The sequence below is a fragment of the Cryptococcus neoformans genome, assembly GCF_000091045.1.
Source record: "Cryptococcus neoformans var. neoformans JEC21 chromosome 2 sequence".
NCBI lineage: Eukaryota > Fungi > Basidiomycota > Tremellomycetes > Tremellales > Cryptococcaceae > Cryptococcus > Cryptococcus deneoformans.
In genome coordinates this window covers 777,501-796,242 of record NC_006684.1, presented here as the reverse complement: position 1 = coordinate 796,242, position 18,742 = coordinate 777,501, and the positions used below count along the sequence as shown (strand labels likewise).

The 18,742-nt window shown below is 48.2% G+C and overlaps 6 protein-coding genes across 6 annotated transcripts in view; 3 read left to right on the top strand and 3 right to left on the bottom strand.

The window, feature by feature from the left end:
• The first annotated feature begins 1,023 nt into the window (after positions 1-1,023).
• On the top strand, positions 1,024-3,287 carry CNB02680 (glucose transporter, putative). Its single transcript, XM_568855.1, has 8 exons — positions 1,024-1,159; positions 1,212-1,329; positions 1,393-1,684; positions 1,738-1,827; positions 1,877-2,016; positions 2,069-2,380; positions 2,437-2,869; positions 2,919-3,287. Coding segments are annotated over exons 1-8 (1,659 nt in total). The 5' UTR covers positions 1,024-1,158; the 3' UTR covers positions 3,192-3,287.
• A 3,451-nt stretch (positions 3,288-6,738) lies between these two features.
• On the bottom strand, positions 6,739-9,421 carry CNB02670 (DNA binding protein Ncp1, putative). The gene is made up of 5 exons (XM_568854.1): positions 8,440-9,421; positions 7,580-8,383; positions 7,450-7,523; positions 7,089-7,396; positions 6,739-7,036 (listed from the first exon to the last, which is right to left on the bottom strand). Exons 1-5 carry the CDS (start codon positions 8,868-8,870, stop codon positions 6,941-6,943), a joined length of 1,713 nt encoding a protein of 570 aa, XP_568854.1. The 5' UTR covers positions 8,871-9,421; the 3' UTR covers positions 6,739-6,940.
• Positions 9,422-9,623: 202 nt separating this feature from the next.
• On the top strand, positions 9,624-10,262 carry CNB02665 (hypothetical protein). The gene is made up of 4 exons (XM_024658540.1): positions 9,624-9,775; positions 9,824-9,883; positions 9,946-10,032; positions 10,086-10,262. Exons 1-4 carry the CDS (start codon positions 9,728-9,730, stop codon positions 10,161-10,163), a joined length of 273 nt encoding a protein of 90 aa, XP_024514215.1. The 5' UTR covers positions 9,624-9,727; the 3' UTR covers positions 10,164-10,262.
• CNB02660 (hexokinase, putative) lies at positions 10,236-12,785 on the bottom strand. The gene is made up of 11 exons (XM_024656526.1): positions 12,679-12,785; positions 12,352-12,614; positions 12,200-12,235; positions 11,964-12,070; positions 11,799-11,904; positions 11,589-11,748; positions 11,330-11,539; positions 11,221-11,279; positions 11,124-11,161; positions 10,583-11,065; positions 10,236-10,522 (listed from the first exon to the last, which is right to left on the bottom strand). The coding sequence occupies exons 2-11, from the start codon at positions 12,528-12,530 to the stop codon at positions 10,434-10,436; spliced, it is 1,467 nt and encodes a 488-aa protein (XP_024512146.1). The 5' UTR covers positions 12,531-12,614; positions 12,679-12,785; the 3' UTR covers positions 10,236-10,433.
• A 341-nt stretch (positions 12,786-13,126) lies between these two features.
• On the bottom strand, positions 13,127-17,755 carry CNB02650 (hypothetical protein). The gene is made up of 18 exons (XM_024656525.1): positions 17,533-17,755; positions 17,086-17,437; positions 17,024-17,031; positions 16,841-16,974; positions 15,779-16,789; positions 15,661-15,723; positions 15,536-15,606; positions 15,431-15,481; positions 15,138-15,376; positions 15,069-15,088; positions 14,875-15,014; positions 14,700-14,822; positions 14,575-14,644; positions 14,380-14,521; positions 14,292-14,328; positions 14,121-14,240; positions 13,642-14,068; positions 13,127-13,588 (listed from the first exon to the last, which is right to left on the bottom strand). Exons 2-18 carry the CDS (start codon positions 17,228-17,230, stop codon positions 13,411-13,413), a joined length of 2,979 nt encoding a protein of 992 aa, XP_024512145.1. The 5' UTR covers positions 17,231-17,437; positions 17,533-17,755; the 3' UTR covers positions 13,127-13,410.
• Positions 17,756-17,870: 115 nt separating this feature from the next.
• CNB02640 (cohesin complex subunit psm1, putative) overlaps positions 17,871-18,742 on the top strand; it is a 5,169-nt gene continuing 4,297 nt past the window's right edge. Inside the window, exons 1-3 of the mRNA XM_024656524.1 lie at positions 17,871-18,121; positions 18,180-18,469; positions 18,526-18,717. Coding sequence (XP_024512144.1) covers positions 18,068-18,121; positions 18,180-18,469; positions 18,526-18,717 — 536 coding nt within the window. The 5' untranslated portion in view covers positions 17,871-18,067. The remainder of the gene's footprint in view (positions 18,122-18,179; positions 18,470-18,525; positions 18,718-18,742) is intronic.

Below are 18,742 nucleotides of genomic sequence, written 5' to 3'. Positions count from 1 at the left end.
GAGAGCAGCGTTGCAAAATACACTGACTCTATAGAGCACAAGAAGACACTGATTAATTTGAGCACACCACATTTGACGTATCATGAATCCATAACCATTATCGTCCTCCGACGTTGGCTGCCGTAATAATCTTTGTCCCAAGTTGAAGGATGATTTGTGAAACATCAATCATGGTAGAATGTGCAATATCTCGCTCGACTTGGCTAAATTGGCTATCCTAATTAGGTGGAAGTCATAGGAACCAGGGGAAGTCAGGTGCACAAGGCAGCACATGGTAGATAGTAGTAGGCCATTGGTGAGAATTTACGGCGTCGTTTGTCTTTCCGCAAAGAATTTGGTTTTCCATCACTAGCGCTTGCGGTTACTTTTTGATCCCCCCCACCGTTTGCCGAAGAGCCGTCGGGGTAAAAAGGGCTCTCTGTTCTTAGTTCTCAGCTTCAGCTTTCAGATTCTACGCATATCCTCTCTCTTATCGCCTGTCTCTTAACGACTTCCCTCTTCCATCTATCATCTATCCCCTATCCCTATGCTAGTTTGCTCTTCTCCCTTTGTGTTTCCTCTTCGTCTTTCCGCCTTCCTCTTTTCCTCTTTTTTCCTTTTCCGCGATTCTCGAACGTCTGTCTTATGCCACCCTTGCGTTACTGCGGTTGATCGCGGCGACCAACAACAACCACAACCGGCAGTGTGCCTGATGGGTAGGCACAATTTATTTCGGCAGAGGAAAATGTTCAGGGTAATATTTACTTCAATCCTGTGAAGGAAAGAAAAGCCTCCCGCATTGCCCCAGGGAAACCCTAATGTTGCCCCACGTTGCCCCATTGGCTCGGTCTTTTTCTAGGCACGATCGCCTTTTCCGCCCTTTCCGCCCTTTCCGCATGTTGTTTTTTTTGCCGTCGAGCCTGGTTCTTTCCCATCAAACAACGTACGATGGGCATAATTCGTACAGTCTTGTGAATTGAGTTCCGTTTCCGCACGTCTATAAAAGGGGGCCAACAATGCATTGTAATTTCATTCCCACCTCAGCAACAAACTCACATCGGAGACTGCCACTCCTCACGACTTCCATCTCCTACACCGTGAAAAATACTTCAGTGGGAGAACACATTTTCCTTCTTTTAATTCACACTCTACAACACAACTACTAAACACTCAAACATTAGTGGGTGTTTCTCTTATATTCATTGTTGCAGTCTTACTAACTATGATATCAGTGCCTGGTGGTCCTGGCGTCCTCTCGGCGCCTCTCAGCCCCGAGCGGGTGGAGGCTCCTGTGACTGTTAAGGCTTATCTCCTTTGTGTCTTTGCCTCTTTCGGTGGTATCTTTTTCGGGTAAGTCTTGACCCAATTTCTTTCACTTCGGGAACTGACTAGCTTTGATTTTCTTGTCGGTAGCTTCGATTCTGGTTACATGAACGGCGTGTTGGGTATGAATTACTTCATCAACATGATGACGGGTCTTCCTATTCCTGGCGCCGATGCGGATCAGGCGACCAAAGATGCCTTCACTCTGCCAGCTTGGGAGAAGTCTTTGATCACTTCCATTCTTTCTGCCGGAACGTTCTTTGGTGCGATCATCGCTGGTGACCTTGCCGACTACTTCGGTCGAAGGATTACTATCGTTTCTGGTTGTTGTGTATTTATCGTTGGTTGCTGTCTGCAGACTGCTTCAACTGGCCTCGGCTTGGTGAGTTAATTCGTACGATAGTTGAGTGTTCGAGGTTCTGACCAATTCCGCAGCTGGTGGCCGGTCGTCTCATCGCTGGGTTTGGTGTCGGTTTCATTTCAGCGATCATCATTCTCTACATGTCGGAGATCGCTCCTCGAAAGGTATGCTCATTATAAACGTAATTTATTGCACCCAGCTCATTTTTTAAAGGTTCGAGGTGCTATTGTCTCGGGTTACCAGTTTTGCATCACTATTGGTCTTCTTCTTTCCTCTTGTGTATGTTACGCAACTCAGAACCGGACCGATAGCGGGTCATACCGTATCCCCATCGCCATTCAGTTTGCCTGGGCGTCAGTGTCTTTCCTTCCATTCCATCGAAAACAATGCTGATTTCCACCTTAGTCTTATCCTCGGTGGTGGTCTCCTTTTGCTTCCAGAGTCTCCTCGTTGGTATGTCAAGGCCGGCAAGATCGAACAGGCAAGAAAGGCACTGTCTCGAGTCCGAGGTCAACCTGTGGACTCTGATTACATCAAGGATGAAATCGCCGAAATTGTGGCCAATCACGAGTACGAGACTGAGCTTACTCCCAATGTGACTTACCTCTCCTCTTGGGCTGCCTGTTTCACTGGTGGTATTCGCAACCCTGGTTCTAACCTTCGTCGAACCCTTCTCGGTATTTCCATGCAAATGATGCAGCAATGGACTGGTGTCAAGTGAGTTTGCGCTTTTCTGTGTCCTTTATAATAAATTTACTGACAGTGATGTCCAGCTTCATCTTCTACTTTGGAACCACCTTCTTCACCGACCTTGGGACTATCTCGAACCCCTTCTTGATTTCTCTCATCACTACTTTAGTCAACGTCTGCTCCACACCTGTGTCCTTCTGGACTATCGAGCGATTTGGTCGACGACCCCTTCTTATCTATGGTGCCCTCGGTATGCTTATCTGCGAGTTCATTGTCGGTATCATCGGTGTCGCCAAGCCTGGAGACACTACAGTCGTTAAGGTGCAGATCTCCTTCATTTGCATTTACGTCTTCTTCTTCGCGTCAACTTGGGGTCCAGGCGCTTGGGTTTCTATTGGTGAAATTTTCCCATTGCCTATCAGAGCGCGAGGTGTTGGTCTCTCCACCGCCTCTAACTGGCTATGGAACTGTATTATCGCCGTCATTACTCCTTATCTTGTTGGAACTGACGAGGCTGTGAGTGTTTTTCGGCAAGACGTTTTACTTGAAGCTGACACTTCCTTAGAACCTCGGTTCAAAAGTCTTTTTCCTTTGGGGTTCAACCTGTATTCTCTGCTTTATCTACGCCTATCTCTTTGTATGGGAGACCAAGGGCCTCACTCTGGAACAGGTTGATAGGATGATGGAAGAATGCGGGAGCCCCAGACGCTCAGCGGGTTGGAAACCCCATACCACGTTTGCAGCTGAAGCTGCCCAGGGTACACATGGGCTTGACCAGAATGAGAAAGCGAAAGTTGGACCTGTGTTATCACAGTCAGAGATGTTGGAGCAAGTTTAAGTAATCGGTCCAGGTATTCCTATTTTGTCATATGTATACAATTTGAAGGGACACTATTATTATGAACAGTTTTTAATTACAGTGCATCCCATGTATGATGTTTTCTGATGTGAGGAAGCCCTCAGAATTCGCCATGAGTTGGAATACCTGTATAGGAAATTCTCAACCCATAAAGCCAGAACGTCTGTAAGAGATGCTTTCTACCATTTTTTCAAACCTTCTCTGCATGATTATTAAAAGGCGCGTTGCCCATAGGCAAAAGATAAGTTCCGTTGTCGACTTGAGACGCTTTTGCGGCAAAGCTTGCGAGACGTTTTTCACAGCCTCAATCGTCGATTGAGTTCGCCATTGGTAGACAGTTTCAGATTCACTAAAACCCGTCATTCTCAACGATGCATCCGAATCGTTCCTCACCAAGAAAGTGCAGCTCACGAAGTCCTGTTTGACTGGAGTCCCCTCCAAAATAGGTAAGTTACAGAGACTGAAGGAACTTTATAACATATTCACTTAACTGTGGATTTGCTAGTAAGAGCGTTGTCGTTGGTGGCAAACGTCTTGACTTTATCGGCAGCATATGTCACATGCACAACGGGCCCGAGTCCCAACACATATATCCATCTACACCTCCTATCTCAACAAGTAAACTACCGAAACCCTCTCTCTTAACAATAGGTTGCGCACTCCTTCAAACTACACAAAGCGACATTCTGACCCATCGTTCGTCATAGTAGTACCTCCTACATATGAATCACATGTACCGTCCAACAAACCACCCAACCTAATAAACTTATCATCCAAAAACGCGGTAGGTCTGATTGGTTAGAGAGGAGAAGTATCTTCCGAATTAGTATTCAAAAGCTCGTAGAGTTCAGGTTCAGGATCAGTGGACGGAGGTAGCTGTACAGCGCCACTGGCACAGCGTGTATTGAACCTTGGGTTATTTAGTAGCTGAAGAGCATTCGCCACCGCCAGTTGTGCCTTTAGCATGCTCGTTCGTCCTCTATCCAATACCTAGGGCAACATTTATTTTGGCATAATACATTGCAGGCACCCAAATTATGGCGATTGCTGTTATTTGGTTCCAGGGGCCGTAATTAAAGCTTGAGGAACGTCACCGCCAGGGACGGGACTTACTGGAGGAAGTTGGGGGCTGATCGAATGACTGCGTAAGGGCAATTGAAGAGTCGTAAGCGCGGCTGTCTCGTAAGCGCAGCTGAAGAGGGTCGACCTCGAGGTTGTGGCTGTGGACCACGGCGGCGTTTAGATGCAGAGGGATGGAGAGCGGACTCGTTTGGATAGCTGCGCTTCGGAGCATAATAATAAAGACGCCGCCGCCGACAGAAGAGCGTAAGGTGATAAGGACAATTTCAGATCATCAGGCACGACTTCAGGCAAGGCCCATTCTTGGCGACGTTTTCCACGTCCATGGTTCAATGCATGCACCTCTCCTGAAAAAGGTAAAGACATTTAGAGTCGATTGAACTGAGACGTCTTCAACTACTGTGATCGGCAATTCTCAGACGGCTTGAGCAGATGTCGCCGCGTGCAGATCCTTATATCAAATAGCTCCTAACAATGAAGGAAGACTGCAACGACGAGATCCTCATGTAAGTAAGTACAATTTACTTCACAGCTGTATGTATATCTAACGTTTCCGTCGTAGGCAAATCTGCTCATCACGCCTACTAAACCCGAAACAACATGACCGTCGTCGATACAATCTCCCTACAGTGGTTGAAGTCGCGGCTATACCATGCAAGCTCTGAAATAGAACCTAGCAGCGGCCGCGAGATCTACTATGATACTGGAAACCCCTGGAAGTAAAAGAATCTCAACTGTCAGCGAGAAAAGCCGCCACTTTTTACCGCTCCATTTCATTCTGATTTACCACCAGGAAGAACATGGATGGTATTCCCAGTTCCATCTCGCTGAAGGGCCCAAGTATCCATCATCAATTATAGAAGGACCTTACATCCCCTGCTAAATCGTCATTTCAGGATGAGGCAGGAGCGGTACAAAAAGTCACTATGGACTAATTCTAAGCCTTGGGGTCTTTTAAAACGCCCTGGCAGTTTTAACACGCTCTTCAATATGGGCCTCTCTTTCAAGAGTTGACAATGTCCTTGCAATTAGCCCAATCGACGTCAGCGTAGCATATGAGGGTCCTCTTGGTAGGCTCCCCCCTCCGAGCGTAATGCTGAGACGGCGGCGAACTGTGTGAGAGATAGGAGAGGACGCGTAAGGCAAGGAATACGTACCGCACACTTGAACGAACATGTCCCTTCTTCTCCTTCTTTTATCTACTCATCCACCTCCTGCAAGGTTCTTCCCATCTTATCGGCACTGGCGTCCTTGCTTTCCAAACCGTCTTGAACTTCCTTGAGCTTCAATGCGCTGATCGCGGCTCCACCAAGTGCCTTTGTGAGGACGTCCCCTCGCTGCTGAGCAGTGGGAACGTATTGGATTTCGATTTCGCCGAATCCCACTACATACGCTATTATGTCATCCGAGAGAGAAATTACTCAGCTCCAATTCCAAGCAGTATGCCTCTTCCTAGCATCGATAGTACTGGGTCTTCAGAAGCTTTTTTCACGTTTATCCAACAAGACCTTCAGTCAACCAGAGGTTCTTCCAATGATGTTTCGTGAAGCTTCCGGACAAGAGATTTTGAGTCTTATACGACTCTCATATGAACTTTGGGCGATGTAGCTGAGCACGAGAATAAAACGATCGGCTCACATCATCATTCACCAGGGCAAAGAGATAATGAGATACCACAACCATGTTCACCGATTGCCAATAACAATGAAGATGCAGAGAGGGGTGACGATTCCTCCGACGCAAGTGATGTGGATGTCGAAGAGCGTACTTCAACTGAAGTACCATGCCGGCGATGGTGGTTCCCAACATGCTCAAGTATCAAGAGGGGAGCCCTCAAGTGCGATAAGTGACATGAAATAGGTCATGAATAGGACGCTGAGGGGACACTGGACAGCACCATAGAAAGGAGAACAGACAGAATGGATGCTAGATTGGGGTAAATGGCGGAAAGCGATTTCCATATTTTACATCTGGACAAATTGTATATTCAAGACGATCACTTCGCATTGGAGGATGACGAAGAAGTCCGACGGACTTTTATACTACCGGACGGAGGTCTCGCAAAAGAAGTTACGGTTTCAGTACTTATTTATTATAAGCCCGTTTCAAATATAAAAGTTAAGACCTGACTTAGTTTTTTTAAGGTTTGTATGGGGAATTAGCTAACTTTTTATATTGGCAGCTAGCTAAGAAAGGTGAAAAACGGGCAAAATTAGCTAATAAGGTCAGTCTTAGATTCTTAGTTACGTGCCCTGCATAAATATGTCAAAACCACCAACCTCTCGATGCATATATCAACTTTTCCACTACTGAACGAAAGTCGTGTCACCCATTGATTACGTAATTTTATCCATCCAAACTGCAAGTTAAGATCAACAAGACAAGTCAAAACTAATAAGTTGCGACATGAATTTTATATTTGAAACGGGCTATTTTATATGGCCTTAACAGGGGTGCAAAAACTTCATGCTCGTGTACACAGATTACTTGCCGCCGACGCCAATCTTGACTCCCTACCGCTGAGAACTTCACTATGAAAAACGATTACGCGAACTACTTTGGATTATTAAAATGTAGATATATAAAGATGTAGATTTGTCTTTCCCTTCCATACACTCTTACTGGTTGACAACTGATACGAACTGCAGTTAACTATGGGCAGGGTTCTTGAGGGCCAAGATCTTGACTTCTCGCTCACGATCGTCCGCAGCTTTCTGAGCTCGCAGATCATCAAGATCTTGTGTCTAGGAGGAATTGGTCAGCGTCTGCGAGATGCTTGGCCGCGGCACGGCTTACCTTTTCAGCCACCTGGGCCGTCAACCCGGCCGCATGATCCCTTCGCTCCTCGAAATCATTCTCGGCATTCCTCAACTCGCCTTCAATCTTTTCATACCTCTCTTTCTCCTTTAAGAATCGCATCCTAGCTTTGTGTTCTTTGGTAGTCCATTTGGTAAGACGAAGCTGAGACTTGCGTTCAGCATTAGCGGCCTCCTTCTGAAGGCTGCAAAGGCGCTCGAGCTCCTTGATAGAGGCTTGAACGGCTTGTGCTTCAGTCTTAGCTTCCTTTTTGATGATCTTCGTCAAACGACGAGCATCCTTCTTCTCTAAAGCCAAAGTTAGTCGATACCAATCAAGCAAAGATATTCATACTACGTACCCATGGTGGAAAGGCGATGAAGAGTGGCATCATCCAGAATTCTTTCTGAAAGTTCCGCACGAGTATGGATGTCACTACATTATGAGATTAGATTTGCACCCGGCCGGCGAATGAATGAAATAAGACTTACTCTCTGCCCAGGACCTCCTCAGGCTGAGTGCCGATGCTAGCGCCCGCACCCCTACCGAAAGCACCTTTTCGGCTTCCAACTGTTCCTCCATTGGCACCTCTCGACAAATTCCCGTTCCTTCCCAGAGTATTGGCTCGACTCATGACTGTACCATTCCTACCGAGGACACCCGCTCTAGAATCCCTACCATCTTGCGGCTGATAATCACCCTGGCCTTCATTGATTGCCAGGAGTTGAGGCTGGGGACGATGACCAAAGGAGGATTGAGGACGAGGAGATAAAGTTCGTGCAGCACCTTGCTGATTGTCGGAAGGCTCCTCAAAGGTCGTGGCGCGAGGTACAGGTCCGCCATCCTGCAAGGCGACTCCACTATTATGCCTCGAATTGCCTCCTTGAAGCTCTTGCTGACGCTGCTGAGAGATAAATTCACCAACAGCAAGTCCTCCGGCTGCAGCGCCAACTCCAGCAGCCCCAGCCTGGTCAAAGTGGCGGTTGCGTGCAGAGGCGGTCCTGGAAACAGGACGAGGAGGTTGATTATCATAGCCGTTAGGACCCATATCGGCAGCATAGGTGTTAGAATGGACGGAGCCAGCCTTGGAAGCTTCACGCCTAGGGCTCATGGGCTTCTGTGCAGCCTCGTTGTCAATGGAGGCGGCACGAGAAGGTGCACGTTTGTAACTGGGAGCCCGTGTAGATCCTGCAACCGACCTTCGCTTGGCAGATGCGCCATCGGGGAGTTGAGGCTCGTAAGTCGTGACGATAGGAACAGGTTTGACATAAGATCTAGAAGGGCGCAAATTCATGCTAACCACAACTGTCAGTACAAGACAACCAACCACCAGATTCAGAGGAACACTGACGCAGGTCTTTCAGTATCACCGTATGTCTCGTCTCTAAAGTCCTTGGGGTCCGCATTCAGAACAGATTCCAGCCCAGGGTTGGTACCGTTCTCACCACGGTTCACAGAGGTCCTATCTCCATCCTCAACGTAATCAGACGCTCCCTTACCTCCGTTAGTCTCTCCGTCTTCGAGGTCCCAAACTCCTTGTCCAGCCCCTGGTTTAATTCCATTGGCACGGGAGCTGCGGCGAGTGGTTCGGCTGGCTGGCCTCTCGTTGAGGTTGATACCCGCTGCCCTGTTGGCGAGTAGAGTATCATTCTCAGAGTTGGCCGGGACGATTGCCATGTTATTAGTCTCGGTCACTGGGATTACGGGCTGGGGGGTAGCGGAGGTAATACTGGACGGTCGTTGTGCGGATGCGTCGAGGGCTCTATTAGAACGTCTATCCATTGGTTGTTCAGAGATCTGAGTTTCTTTGGCAGTGGTGGAAACGGCACCGAGATCCGGATTCGTTGCAGCAAGATCTCTTCGCAAGGTGGGTTCGGGGAATGTCAACGGTGGTGATGAGGCTTCGGCTGTCTCTTGAATGGAATGGCCAGGCGCTGAATCGCCTTGTGAAATGACAGCTGTCGATTGCAAGACAGGTGGCCCGGGACTCGTGGGAGACCACTGAGTATCAGAGAGCTCAGAAGTAGCGCCGGTTGATACAGGAGAAGTTTCTGCTGCCTGGACGGACTTGTCCTTGGCCTGTTCGTGGGTCGAAGTTGAGAGTGCACGCTCCGAGGGGAAGACTGCTTTGATCACTGGCCTAGTGAGAAGGCCGACGAGGCCTAGCTGTACTGCTTCGGACGCCGTGATGGGCTATGTGAAACGCGCGATGAGTTGTAGTAGACGTGGGATGTGTGGAAGATCGTTTGGGTGGGGAACCGTGCGTTTTGAGATTGAGGGGAGAGATGAAAAGATGTCAGAGTGGAGTTATATAGCAGGAGAGATATGACGACGAGATCAGCAAGGCGGCCCAGCGAGTAATATAATGACGTCAAGTTCCGAGATCACGTAACTTCCCGTCCAGCTAGCAGCCTCCGGGCACCGGCAGCTCGAATCGCCGACTGTGGCACCATCCAATTGCTCCCGTCTGAGGTCATACTTGTTGTGCCTTCTCGTTATGTATTTTTTATTTAGCGGGAACAAGGCGGCGGATACCGATGTTGATCTCCTCTCTTCTTCTGTTGCCCAAGCTCAGCAGTTGACGGTCTTAGCATATCCGCTAAGAAAGCAGTCGATAGCACCTCGCCGCCTATCCCAATATGAATCACCTCCCACCCCTCATACAAAGAACTCTCGAGGGCCGAATCGTAAGCCTATCACGATATCAGTCCGACAGCTCACTCATTTTCCTACAGGATCCGCAATCTCAGCAGCTCGTCACTTCTTACACTCAAACCACATTCATTGTCCTTACCGTGAGTAACCTCCCGCAACAGACAGCCCACGAATGAGCACTTACCGTACAGCAAATTGCCAGGCGCTGTCGTTCGTCTTATCCTATCTTAGTGGCTCGGTCTTGCTGGGCGTGGAAAGTTTCGCAGCTGGTTTTGCTGTACTTATTATTGTAAGCTGGGACTTGTACCCACTCTGAAATCCTCAAGCTAACTATCAAATTAGGCTACAGTCCCCCCTTGGCCCTACCTCAAGCGCTATCCGGTCAAATTCCTCCCCGTTAGAAAGCTTCACGCGTTATAATCTTCTCTGCTGCTCTCTTTTTGTCTCATCACAGTTGTACATTAGCATTACCATATGCACTATTCAAACAGGAATGTTTGACAAGCTAATGCATCAGAAAATATGGCATCAGCGGTATTCCAGGCTCAAGATGACAGATGATCTCCATCTTTGGTTTGCTACTTCTCACAACGCCAAAATAAAGGCCGAAACGACACATATTCACACATGCGCGAGCGAAACAGGTAGATAAAGTAAGGTACGGTACAAAAAATTGCTAGGTGTCTTATTTTAAGGTCCACGTTCGCCAGGGACGAACTTGATTGACCTGTCTGATCGCCGATCTAATGCCTTCTTGGCCTGGAGTGCAGTGAGAGCCGCTGCGTTTCCCGTAAGCGACTACTTGCACTGAGTGACTAGAAATCCTCGTGGCAACTTACCACCGACACCACTCCCATCCTTGGCCAGTCCCAACTTCACCCTTGCCGCACTCTTCTCACCGAGGATAGCCTTCAATGCGGCCATCACCCTCTCACTAAACATGGGTAAGAACTCGGCAACACTGCCATCCACACCAACATCCACACCCTTGTCTTCCTCACCCTCTGGAGCCTTGTCATTGCCTGTATGAAGGACAACAGCTGCAATAGCGCAGGCGGCAAGCTTGCAAGCTCGGTCGGAAACCAATCGTACCGCCCACTGAACAATCTCGGGACACTTATCCGTAACGTGCTTTGGGTCAACCTTGAGTTCCTTGACGATTAACTTTTTTACCTCCTCGGGAGAAGAGATTCCTTCAATACCAGAGACGAAAGAAGTGTCGAAGCCATAATGCGTGTTGATAATCTCACTGGAGTGACCCCCGAAGAGGAGAGAGGAATCAATCATGTAGAGAAGCATGTTACGAGTGATTTCACCTAGGTCTGTTGACAATGTCAGCGGCCTAAAAAGGACGACGTTTTCTTTGAAACATGGGCTTACACATGCCGGACACCAGTTTCTCGAAAGCTTGCTTCCGCCTGCATGATGTAAAGTGATTAGCATAATCTTTTTGACTTGAAAAAATGGCCCAACTCACGGGTTTATGCTTTCTCGGTCCAGTTTATTATCAAAAATGGAGATAGGTAGGCACTGCCTCTGCTTTGTGTCAACCCCTAGTCTATTGATCACAAGGGCACTACACAGACCTTGTTGTCAAACGCTCCCCATTCCATGTTGACGACCATAAATTCTCCAGCATGCTCGCCGCCCTCTTCGGCGTCCTCAATTTTTTCTTTGCCCAACTTGCTGATGGTTCGTGTCTTGTCGATATAGGCACCATTTGTACCAGTGCCAAAAATGGCACCGATGAGAGCAGGACCACTCTGATATGAGCGGGAAAGAAGGGTGCCCACAGTCTGTACGATGTATTGTGAGCTGAAGTTTGGAAGAAAAGGTGGTACTTACGTCATTAACCAATGCACTGCATCGGACATGCATGTGCTTGCGGTCGAAAGCGTCTTGTAAAAGACGAACGACATCGTGGCCGATAGCGTTCTTCGTGTTGAAGCCCTTGGTCCATGTAAGTAATTTGCCCGCGTCAATAGCAGTTTGTTCCACAGGGAAACTGCGATGTGCATCAGCTTGAGATAAGGTTCCTCGGCGGACGCAACGCACCTAAAGGTAAACCCAAGATGCATAGGCTCGCCGGTGGCGGGTATAGCAATATCTTCGTGACTCTCAACTTCGGTAAGGAAGTTATCGACAGATTCTGCAATGTAATCTGCAACTCTCCACCATTAGATACTCTGATTCAGAAATTACACCTAAACATTTACTCACCAAAGAGCACCCGCGCCTGGCCCGTTTTAAGCTCCTCTGATACTTTATACTTTTGCTGTTTGATCTTGAATTGGTTGTGGCCTTGCAGAAGAATCAAACAGACGCGTCTATTATTGAACGGGCATCAGGAGAAATTCAGTTAATCAGCCTCCGTCCACGATCGGCCTTCCAACAGCATCACGAAAAGGGACGATGATTGGCGTGATTCAAAAAAGCCATGTACTGCAATGACTTACAAATTGGTGCCTCCCAGATCCAAAGCCAAGAATACGCTGCCCAAAAAAATCAGCTGATCATTCTATAGCGAGCAAACTTTTTTTTTCCAACATGAAAAGCGAAAGTTTCTTGTCTCCATTCCCTAATCGCCCTAGTAACGCTAAAGACTCACCCTTCTTCAGTACCATCTGGAACGCCAGTAACGAAGGTAGGAATCATAGCCATGTCTTTTCCATAGCTCGCAAGACCTTCCTCCATCTCCTTACGGAAGTGCTTGACGATATCGACGAGCTTCGCATCGTCCAAGATGAAATAAGGTTCAAATTGCTTGCAAACTTCGGGGAGGGTCATAGTGGTGTTATTTCGAGGCTCTGGTGGATGGTATAGAAATCGAGATGCGTATGTGGGTTTGTTGAAGATGACAGTTGAGATGAGCTACGGGATCCACAAAGGAAGAGATGTAGACAAGATATGTGACAAGATGAAGTGAAAGATATACAGTGATAGAGGGGTTTTGGAGGCTGTGGTTGAGGGAATGGAGGCGAGAATGGCGAGGATGTATGGAGCGAAGGCGGAATTGCGGATATAGAGACGTGTGTAACAAAACCAAGAGCAAAGAATCGATGGAAAGAGTCGGGCGCCAGCGAGAGGAGAAACGGGACCAGGGTATCGGTCCAAAGGGACTTCTGCCAAAGCTGATGACGTCCACAGGGCCCGCCACGTGCGGAAATCGCCTTTCCCCCCTGCTGGAACAGCAACATCACCGAGTCCGTCCGGTTTCTTCCACGTGTACGCCGGCGGCAATGGCTGTGTGGCAGTTATAGGCCAAAAAATGTTAATTAATTAGTAACTAAGAAATAAAATTAATATCGCAGCTCATTAATTACCGGCTTCTCCGTCATCCATCTCCCATCACCACCATCGCCATCAGCGCAATATAAAACTACATCGACATGCATACCTGTTCTTTCGTCGTTGCCGGTTGAATAATGTTGCCAAGATCCGCAGTGACTTATTGCTTGTCCATGTATCTCCCCTTGACCATTCATATTTATACGCATGCAATGACTACATCATAAAATAAAAATTCCCAAGAAAGAAAGTTATTAATACACAGCGTTTCGGACCACCTCACAATCCGGAATGAATAATGTAAAGTCGAAAATTAGTTCTTTCAAGTTGTTCTCCCTTGCAAATCGAGTTGCTCTCAATAACCTCATCGTTATCCCTTCTACCACCAAACGTCCATCGGCATACCGCTGCTCTGTGCCTGTTGATCCTCAGTCCGCAGGGACGGATCAACTAGCCTACTGTCAACGTCCTGAGGCATGAAAAACTGTTCAAGTCCCACGTAGGGTGCTGTGTCGGTCGGAGCAGCCGATCCACCGAGGGACTGACCGTCCAAGAACCTTGGATATACATGAGTTACAATGCACATGTGAAAGGGACAGGCAAAGCTCACAAGGGTAACTGGTCGTTTTCTCCAAGTGGAATTCCTGCCTTTTCCATTGTCTCATGTGCGAACAAGGAATCGAATTCGAATAATTCAACTGACGAGGGGGAGTCGTTGATAATCTGGTTAGTTGCATTTAGCAGCATTGAAGAATTGGGTGATATATGCGCCTGAGCGGAGTTTACGTTGGCTCCTGCAGCAACTGAAGTAGCAGGGCTGGCTGCGGGGTAGAAAGAGGGATTGACCAGCTGCGAAGGAGAGAATGCAGTGATTCCAGAAGCGCCAGGTGCGTCACCTGTCTTACCGGGATGTCCCCCAGGTAAAGGAACATTGAGTCTGTTGGGGGAAGATATCACGCTCGGAGCCGGTATTACCTTTTGTCGACGAGCTTTTCGAAGGATAAGTCGAAGAGAGCGGGCGTAGCGACCAGCAGGAACTAAAAAGGCGTCATTTCAGACGCATATGACAGATTTGATCGATTGACTAACTCTCTGATAATATGCAAGCAAGCTCTTCGATATCTTTTGCTGTTTTCTTCAGATTCAACTCATAGGGAAACAGTCTAGCGATACGTATTAAAAAAGAGGCTGCAAAGGCAGCGCAGACGTCTATTGATCCCGTTAGTCCAGTTCAACTTACCCCCTTACCTCGTGACTCACGAGTGTAATGCACTGCGTAGCGCAAACCATTGCGATACTAACGCAAAGTCAGACATAAAGTATAGTTCCTAAAAGTCGGCACACATACGTTTTCGCCATGTAAACAAATATCTAGACACTTTTGAGCATTTCTCATAGCCCGAATGGCCAAAGCTCGCTTTTCTTCGGGCATACCAACAACGTCAGACGGTTCTTTGATTCCCCGGAGTAATTGGGAATTAACGAAAAGCCTGCAGCTCTTTCTTAGCGTCCAAGAGAGAACCTTACGAAAACTACAACCTACTCGGCATATTGACGCTGAATTATGAGAGACTCTCGGAAAAAGTCGCCCTTGCTCTTTGCAAAACGATCGGCTGTGCGCAATAAACGATCAGCGTCAAGAGTACGGTGACGGTCCTTGCTACGCACTCAGGATCCTATCCCAATACCTCTCCCATGCGTCAAAGTCTTGATTTGCTTGTTTCAACCTGCGCAATGTACTCTCGGCAATGGGAAGATCTGGCGCTGCAGTGAGCTCAATATGCAAGGGGGCTGCAAAAACCATCAGCGATATCAAGCAGAAGCAGGACCGCGCTGCACTTACAGCGTAGTGCAGTCAATTCGACTGTTGAAACAAGTCTCGCATCAGAGGTAATGGATAGTGGATGATCGAGAAGACGTCTGCATTGGTGGATAGTTTCGTCTTCCCTTATGATTGCAGGTCGTCCTGAACCGTATGCCATCCTAGAAGCTCGTCAGTAAATATAGTACATTCCAAGGGCGAAGCAATAGCCGTACTGATGTTCCATCAAATATAACTGAAACTCAGGTCAGCGAGCATCATGACTACAAGGAAACGACACTCACCCCAAACCAGACTCTCGAGTGTACCACTAATGTCCTCTCCTGCTCCAACTCCTCCTTCGATTTTCCCTTCCCCATACCTGTCCTCAAAAGATGGATAAAAGATCTATTGATCCCCATGTCAACTGCCATCCTTACGGCATGACCTCCAGGTAACCATCCATTATCTTGAAAAGCAGAAACAAGGATCATGCTCTGGACGGCTTCGATACGGTGCACAGGATGGAAGAGGGTGCCTTTTGCTATGTGAGGAGTACATCAGCCCTAGAGTTTCCCTTGCTTTGTCAAATACGTACCTAGGCGTTCAGCATGGGCGAGACAAGCCTTTTGAACTTCACTATGTGGACCTGAAAAAATTGATCAGCAGAAGAACGGTAAGAAAATCGTAAATGCGGACGTACCACCACCATCCCTGACTCTAGCTCCCACCCAGACAATTGCAGTTATGGAGAATGGAGAGCGAACACGGAGACTATCCGGCCCTCTTTAGCGTATATTCCTTCAATCCGTGAGAATTGACACTCACGATTCCCAAGTATCGACTGCAGGGTCGTAACACGGGATAAAATTGGACGATCCGGAATAGAAGCTAAAGAAAGGCTCTAGTTAGCGGCCCTCAAAAAAAGTATAAAAAAAAAGCCTACACTTTCATCAACTCTCTACCCTCTTCCTCGGTGACATAGCCGGCAGTAACTACGTCCGGATAAGCATGTTGATGTAATCTTTTCGCAATTGGCCATAGGCCTGGCAGGATAGCCCTCGGAGGAAGATTTTGTGTCTCTATCACTGTTGGGCCTAGGGGAGGCGGTGATGCAGGAGGTGGGGACGCCAATCTTGCTTTCTTGGATGATCCTTCGTTATTATCTAATGACGGGCCCCTTTCCATATCCGCCGCTCCTCGCTTTCCAGATCCAGGATCAGCAGGTGTTGGCGCCTTGCCTGTCGTTTGAGCAGCCTGCTCTTCCCTTGCACGCTCGACAGCAGCCTCTACCAGTCCCGCCATGTTGGACATCTCTCCCAATGGATTGATGATTTCCTCGGCGCCAAAGATGTCAGGTGGGCCCATGGAGCCCGCACGAGACGGAGGGAGGGACATGTGGCGTGTGGGGTGTTTGGGACCCTCATTTCGGCTTGGAGCAGGCGAATGCCATGCAGCATTATTGGTAGGGATCGCAGAAACATTTTGTCGTCGTGATGCTTCATCAAGCGCCGGAGGGAAGCGCGGTGGAGCTGGGCTATCCGAATTTTGAGTCGTATGAGTCAATCCGATAGGCTGGACTCGAGAGTTTGATGTGTACGGACGAAATGGGTCGGCTGAATTTTGATGGTGAACGAACCCTGCGGAAGTGGGTGGACCCATGTAGGTACTTGCTGGAGTACCTACTGATGAATGGCGGAAATGTGCAGTTGGATCGACAGTGCCCGAAGGTACTGAAGGAGAAAGAGAGGAGTTCAAAACTAAGCTGGACACCGTTCCAGGGATATGTATACCACCCATAGGGGGCGCATAATCAGGAGTGGTGGTGCTCACACCCACAGGTGTCTGGCCCGACGCATTCGATGCACCAGAGGAAATACCGGCACGGAGAGTGGTGACCAAGTCGGAAAGTGTATTTTGGATTGAAGACACCTGGCTCTCTAACGATCGTATGCGACTACAGTGACAGTCAGATCCTGTGGATGAACCTTTAAATGATTCCACATACTCTTCTCCAGGCTCCCCTCCAATGGTCGATTTACCAGGTTTCTCCATGATACATTCCAAACCGCTGTTCCTGCAACGTTTACATGGTGGCTCATCGGCTCCTACACAGCGCATCTTCATTCGCCGACAGTTGTTCTGCGGTGAAATTAGCATCATGGAATGGCCGTCAAACGTATCAACCTACACAAGCTCCTATTGGTTACTGGTCAGCAACGCAGGAGAAGTCAGTTGCGTAAAAAGACTCACTATTTACCCGATTGATCGTGCCCCTTTTCTCTTTGCCATCCTTGCCGTCGTCCTTACCCTTGCCATTTCGCCCACTCTCTTTTCTTGTGTCGAAATCCGTCTCGTCGTGGGAATAGTCCCCGTCGTTGTCCGTGTCTGGCTTCATGGGGATGATAGCGCCAACGACTGATTGACAATACGTCCGGATGTTCTATAACTGGAACAGTATGAGTTGAATGGGATGGGCTGAATGGAAAGAGCTGAGATGGACAATCTTTCGTTTCAAAATTTTTGATATCCGGGCCTGGAGGAGCTATTACTGGATTGAAAGATGGATGGCGAATATTGATAATTGATGAATGGGACTTGAAATCTGCGCCACCAAACACAAAAAGGTGAGTATAAAAAGCACTACTAAATTAGGCTATCGATGATAAGGTGTACGTATAGCCTGGCGGCGTGACTGACGATTGCTGAAGTCACGGGGGATGAAGATGGGTCGAATAGAGTAAAAAGGAAAGGAGGCGTGGATGATAGGAAAGAGGCCCGTGCAGGAAGTATAGGCAGAAGAGGAAAAGCTATCAGTGGCTCGAATGGGGGTGGGGGGGGACGCTGGAACGAATGTGGGGAAGGTTGTTGCGGCCAGTGGTTAGCGACTGGCGGCGTAACTTTGCTGCTTCCAACGCATCCCAGCGAATCACAGCCGCCACTGACCCTGTTCTTCTAGGCTGCTTTCGGTCCGAAGCTCCGAACCCGAACCACTATCCCCTCATCCGTTAGGCCCGCCAGGTACCTGACACCTGTCGGGAGTTAGGCCCACGACGACCTGCCTACGCGTTTTGAGCCAGATCACACCAGTCGCGTCAACCGCAAGGACATTAATTCCAACAGCCACGCACGAACCCGAAACACGTCCGCCGGTCTCGTGTTCCAGTCTTTCATCCTATTCCTCCCACTGGCGATCCATATATTCTTCCCCCCACCAAATTCATAATCTACCAATATGCCGCTCCAACGGTTGGAGCTCTACAACTTCAAGTCGTATCGAGAAAAACAGGTATTTATGACATCTCTTCGGGGTCGTTTTCCGAACGCTGATCGGCTCTCGTAATCAGGTCATCTCGTTTGGCGATGTTCCCTTCGTCTCTATCATAGGTCCAAACGGTGCTGGCAAGTCCAATTTGATGGATGCCATCTCTTTTGTTCTAGGAGTCAAATCAGCGCAGCTCCGATCAACCCAGCTTAAAGATTTGATCTATCGTGGGAGGAGAGCTGCAGCTCAGGAAGCCGAGAGTGAAACTCAGACACAGAGTGAAAGTGGGGACAATTCAGGCGATGCTAGGTCTGCCTGGGTAATGGCAGTTTATATGGACGATGCTGGTAAAGAATGGACCTTTCGCCGCAGGTTCGTCGCCTTTTTTAATTATTAAATGGCCTTGGCAGATTGACGAATATGTGCAGTGTGTCTATGTCGGGTTCCTCCTCGTATTTTCTGGATGGAAGGTCTGTTGCTTGGAAAGACTACAATGCTCAACTTGCCAAGTTCAATATCCTTGTTAAGGCAAAAAACTTTTTGGTATTCCAAGGTGATGTTGAAGGGGTGGCTAGTCAGGATAGTAAAGCTCTTGCTCGCTTGATTGACCGGATAAGCGGGTAAGTAAAATTCAAAGCAGTGGAA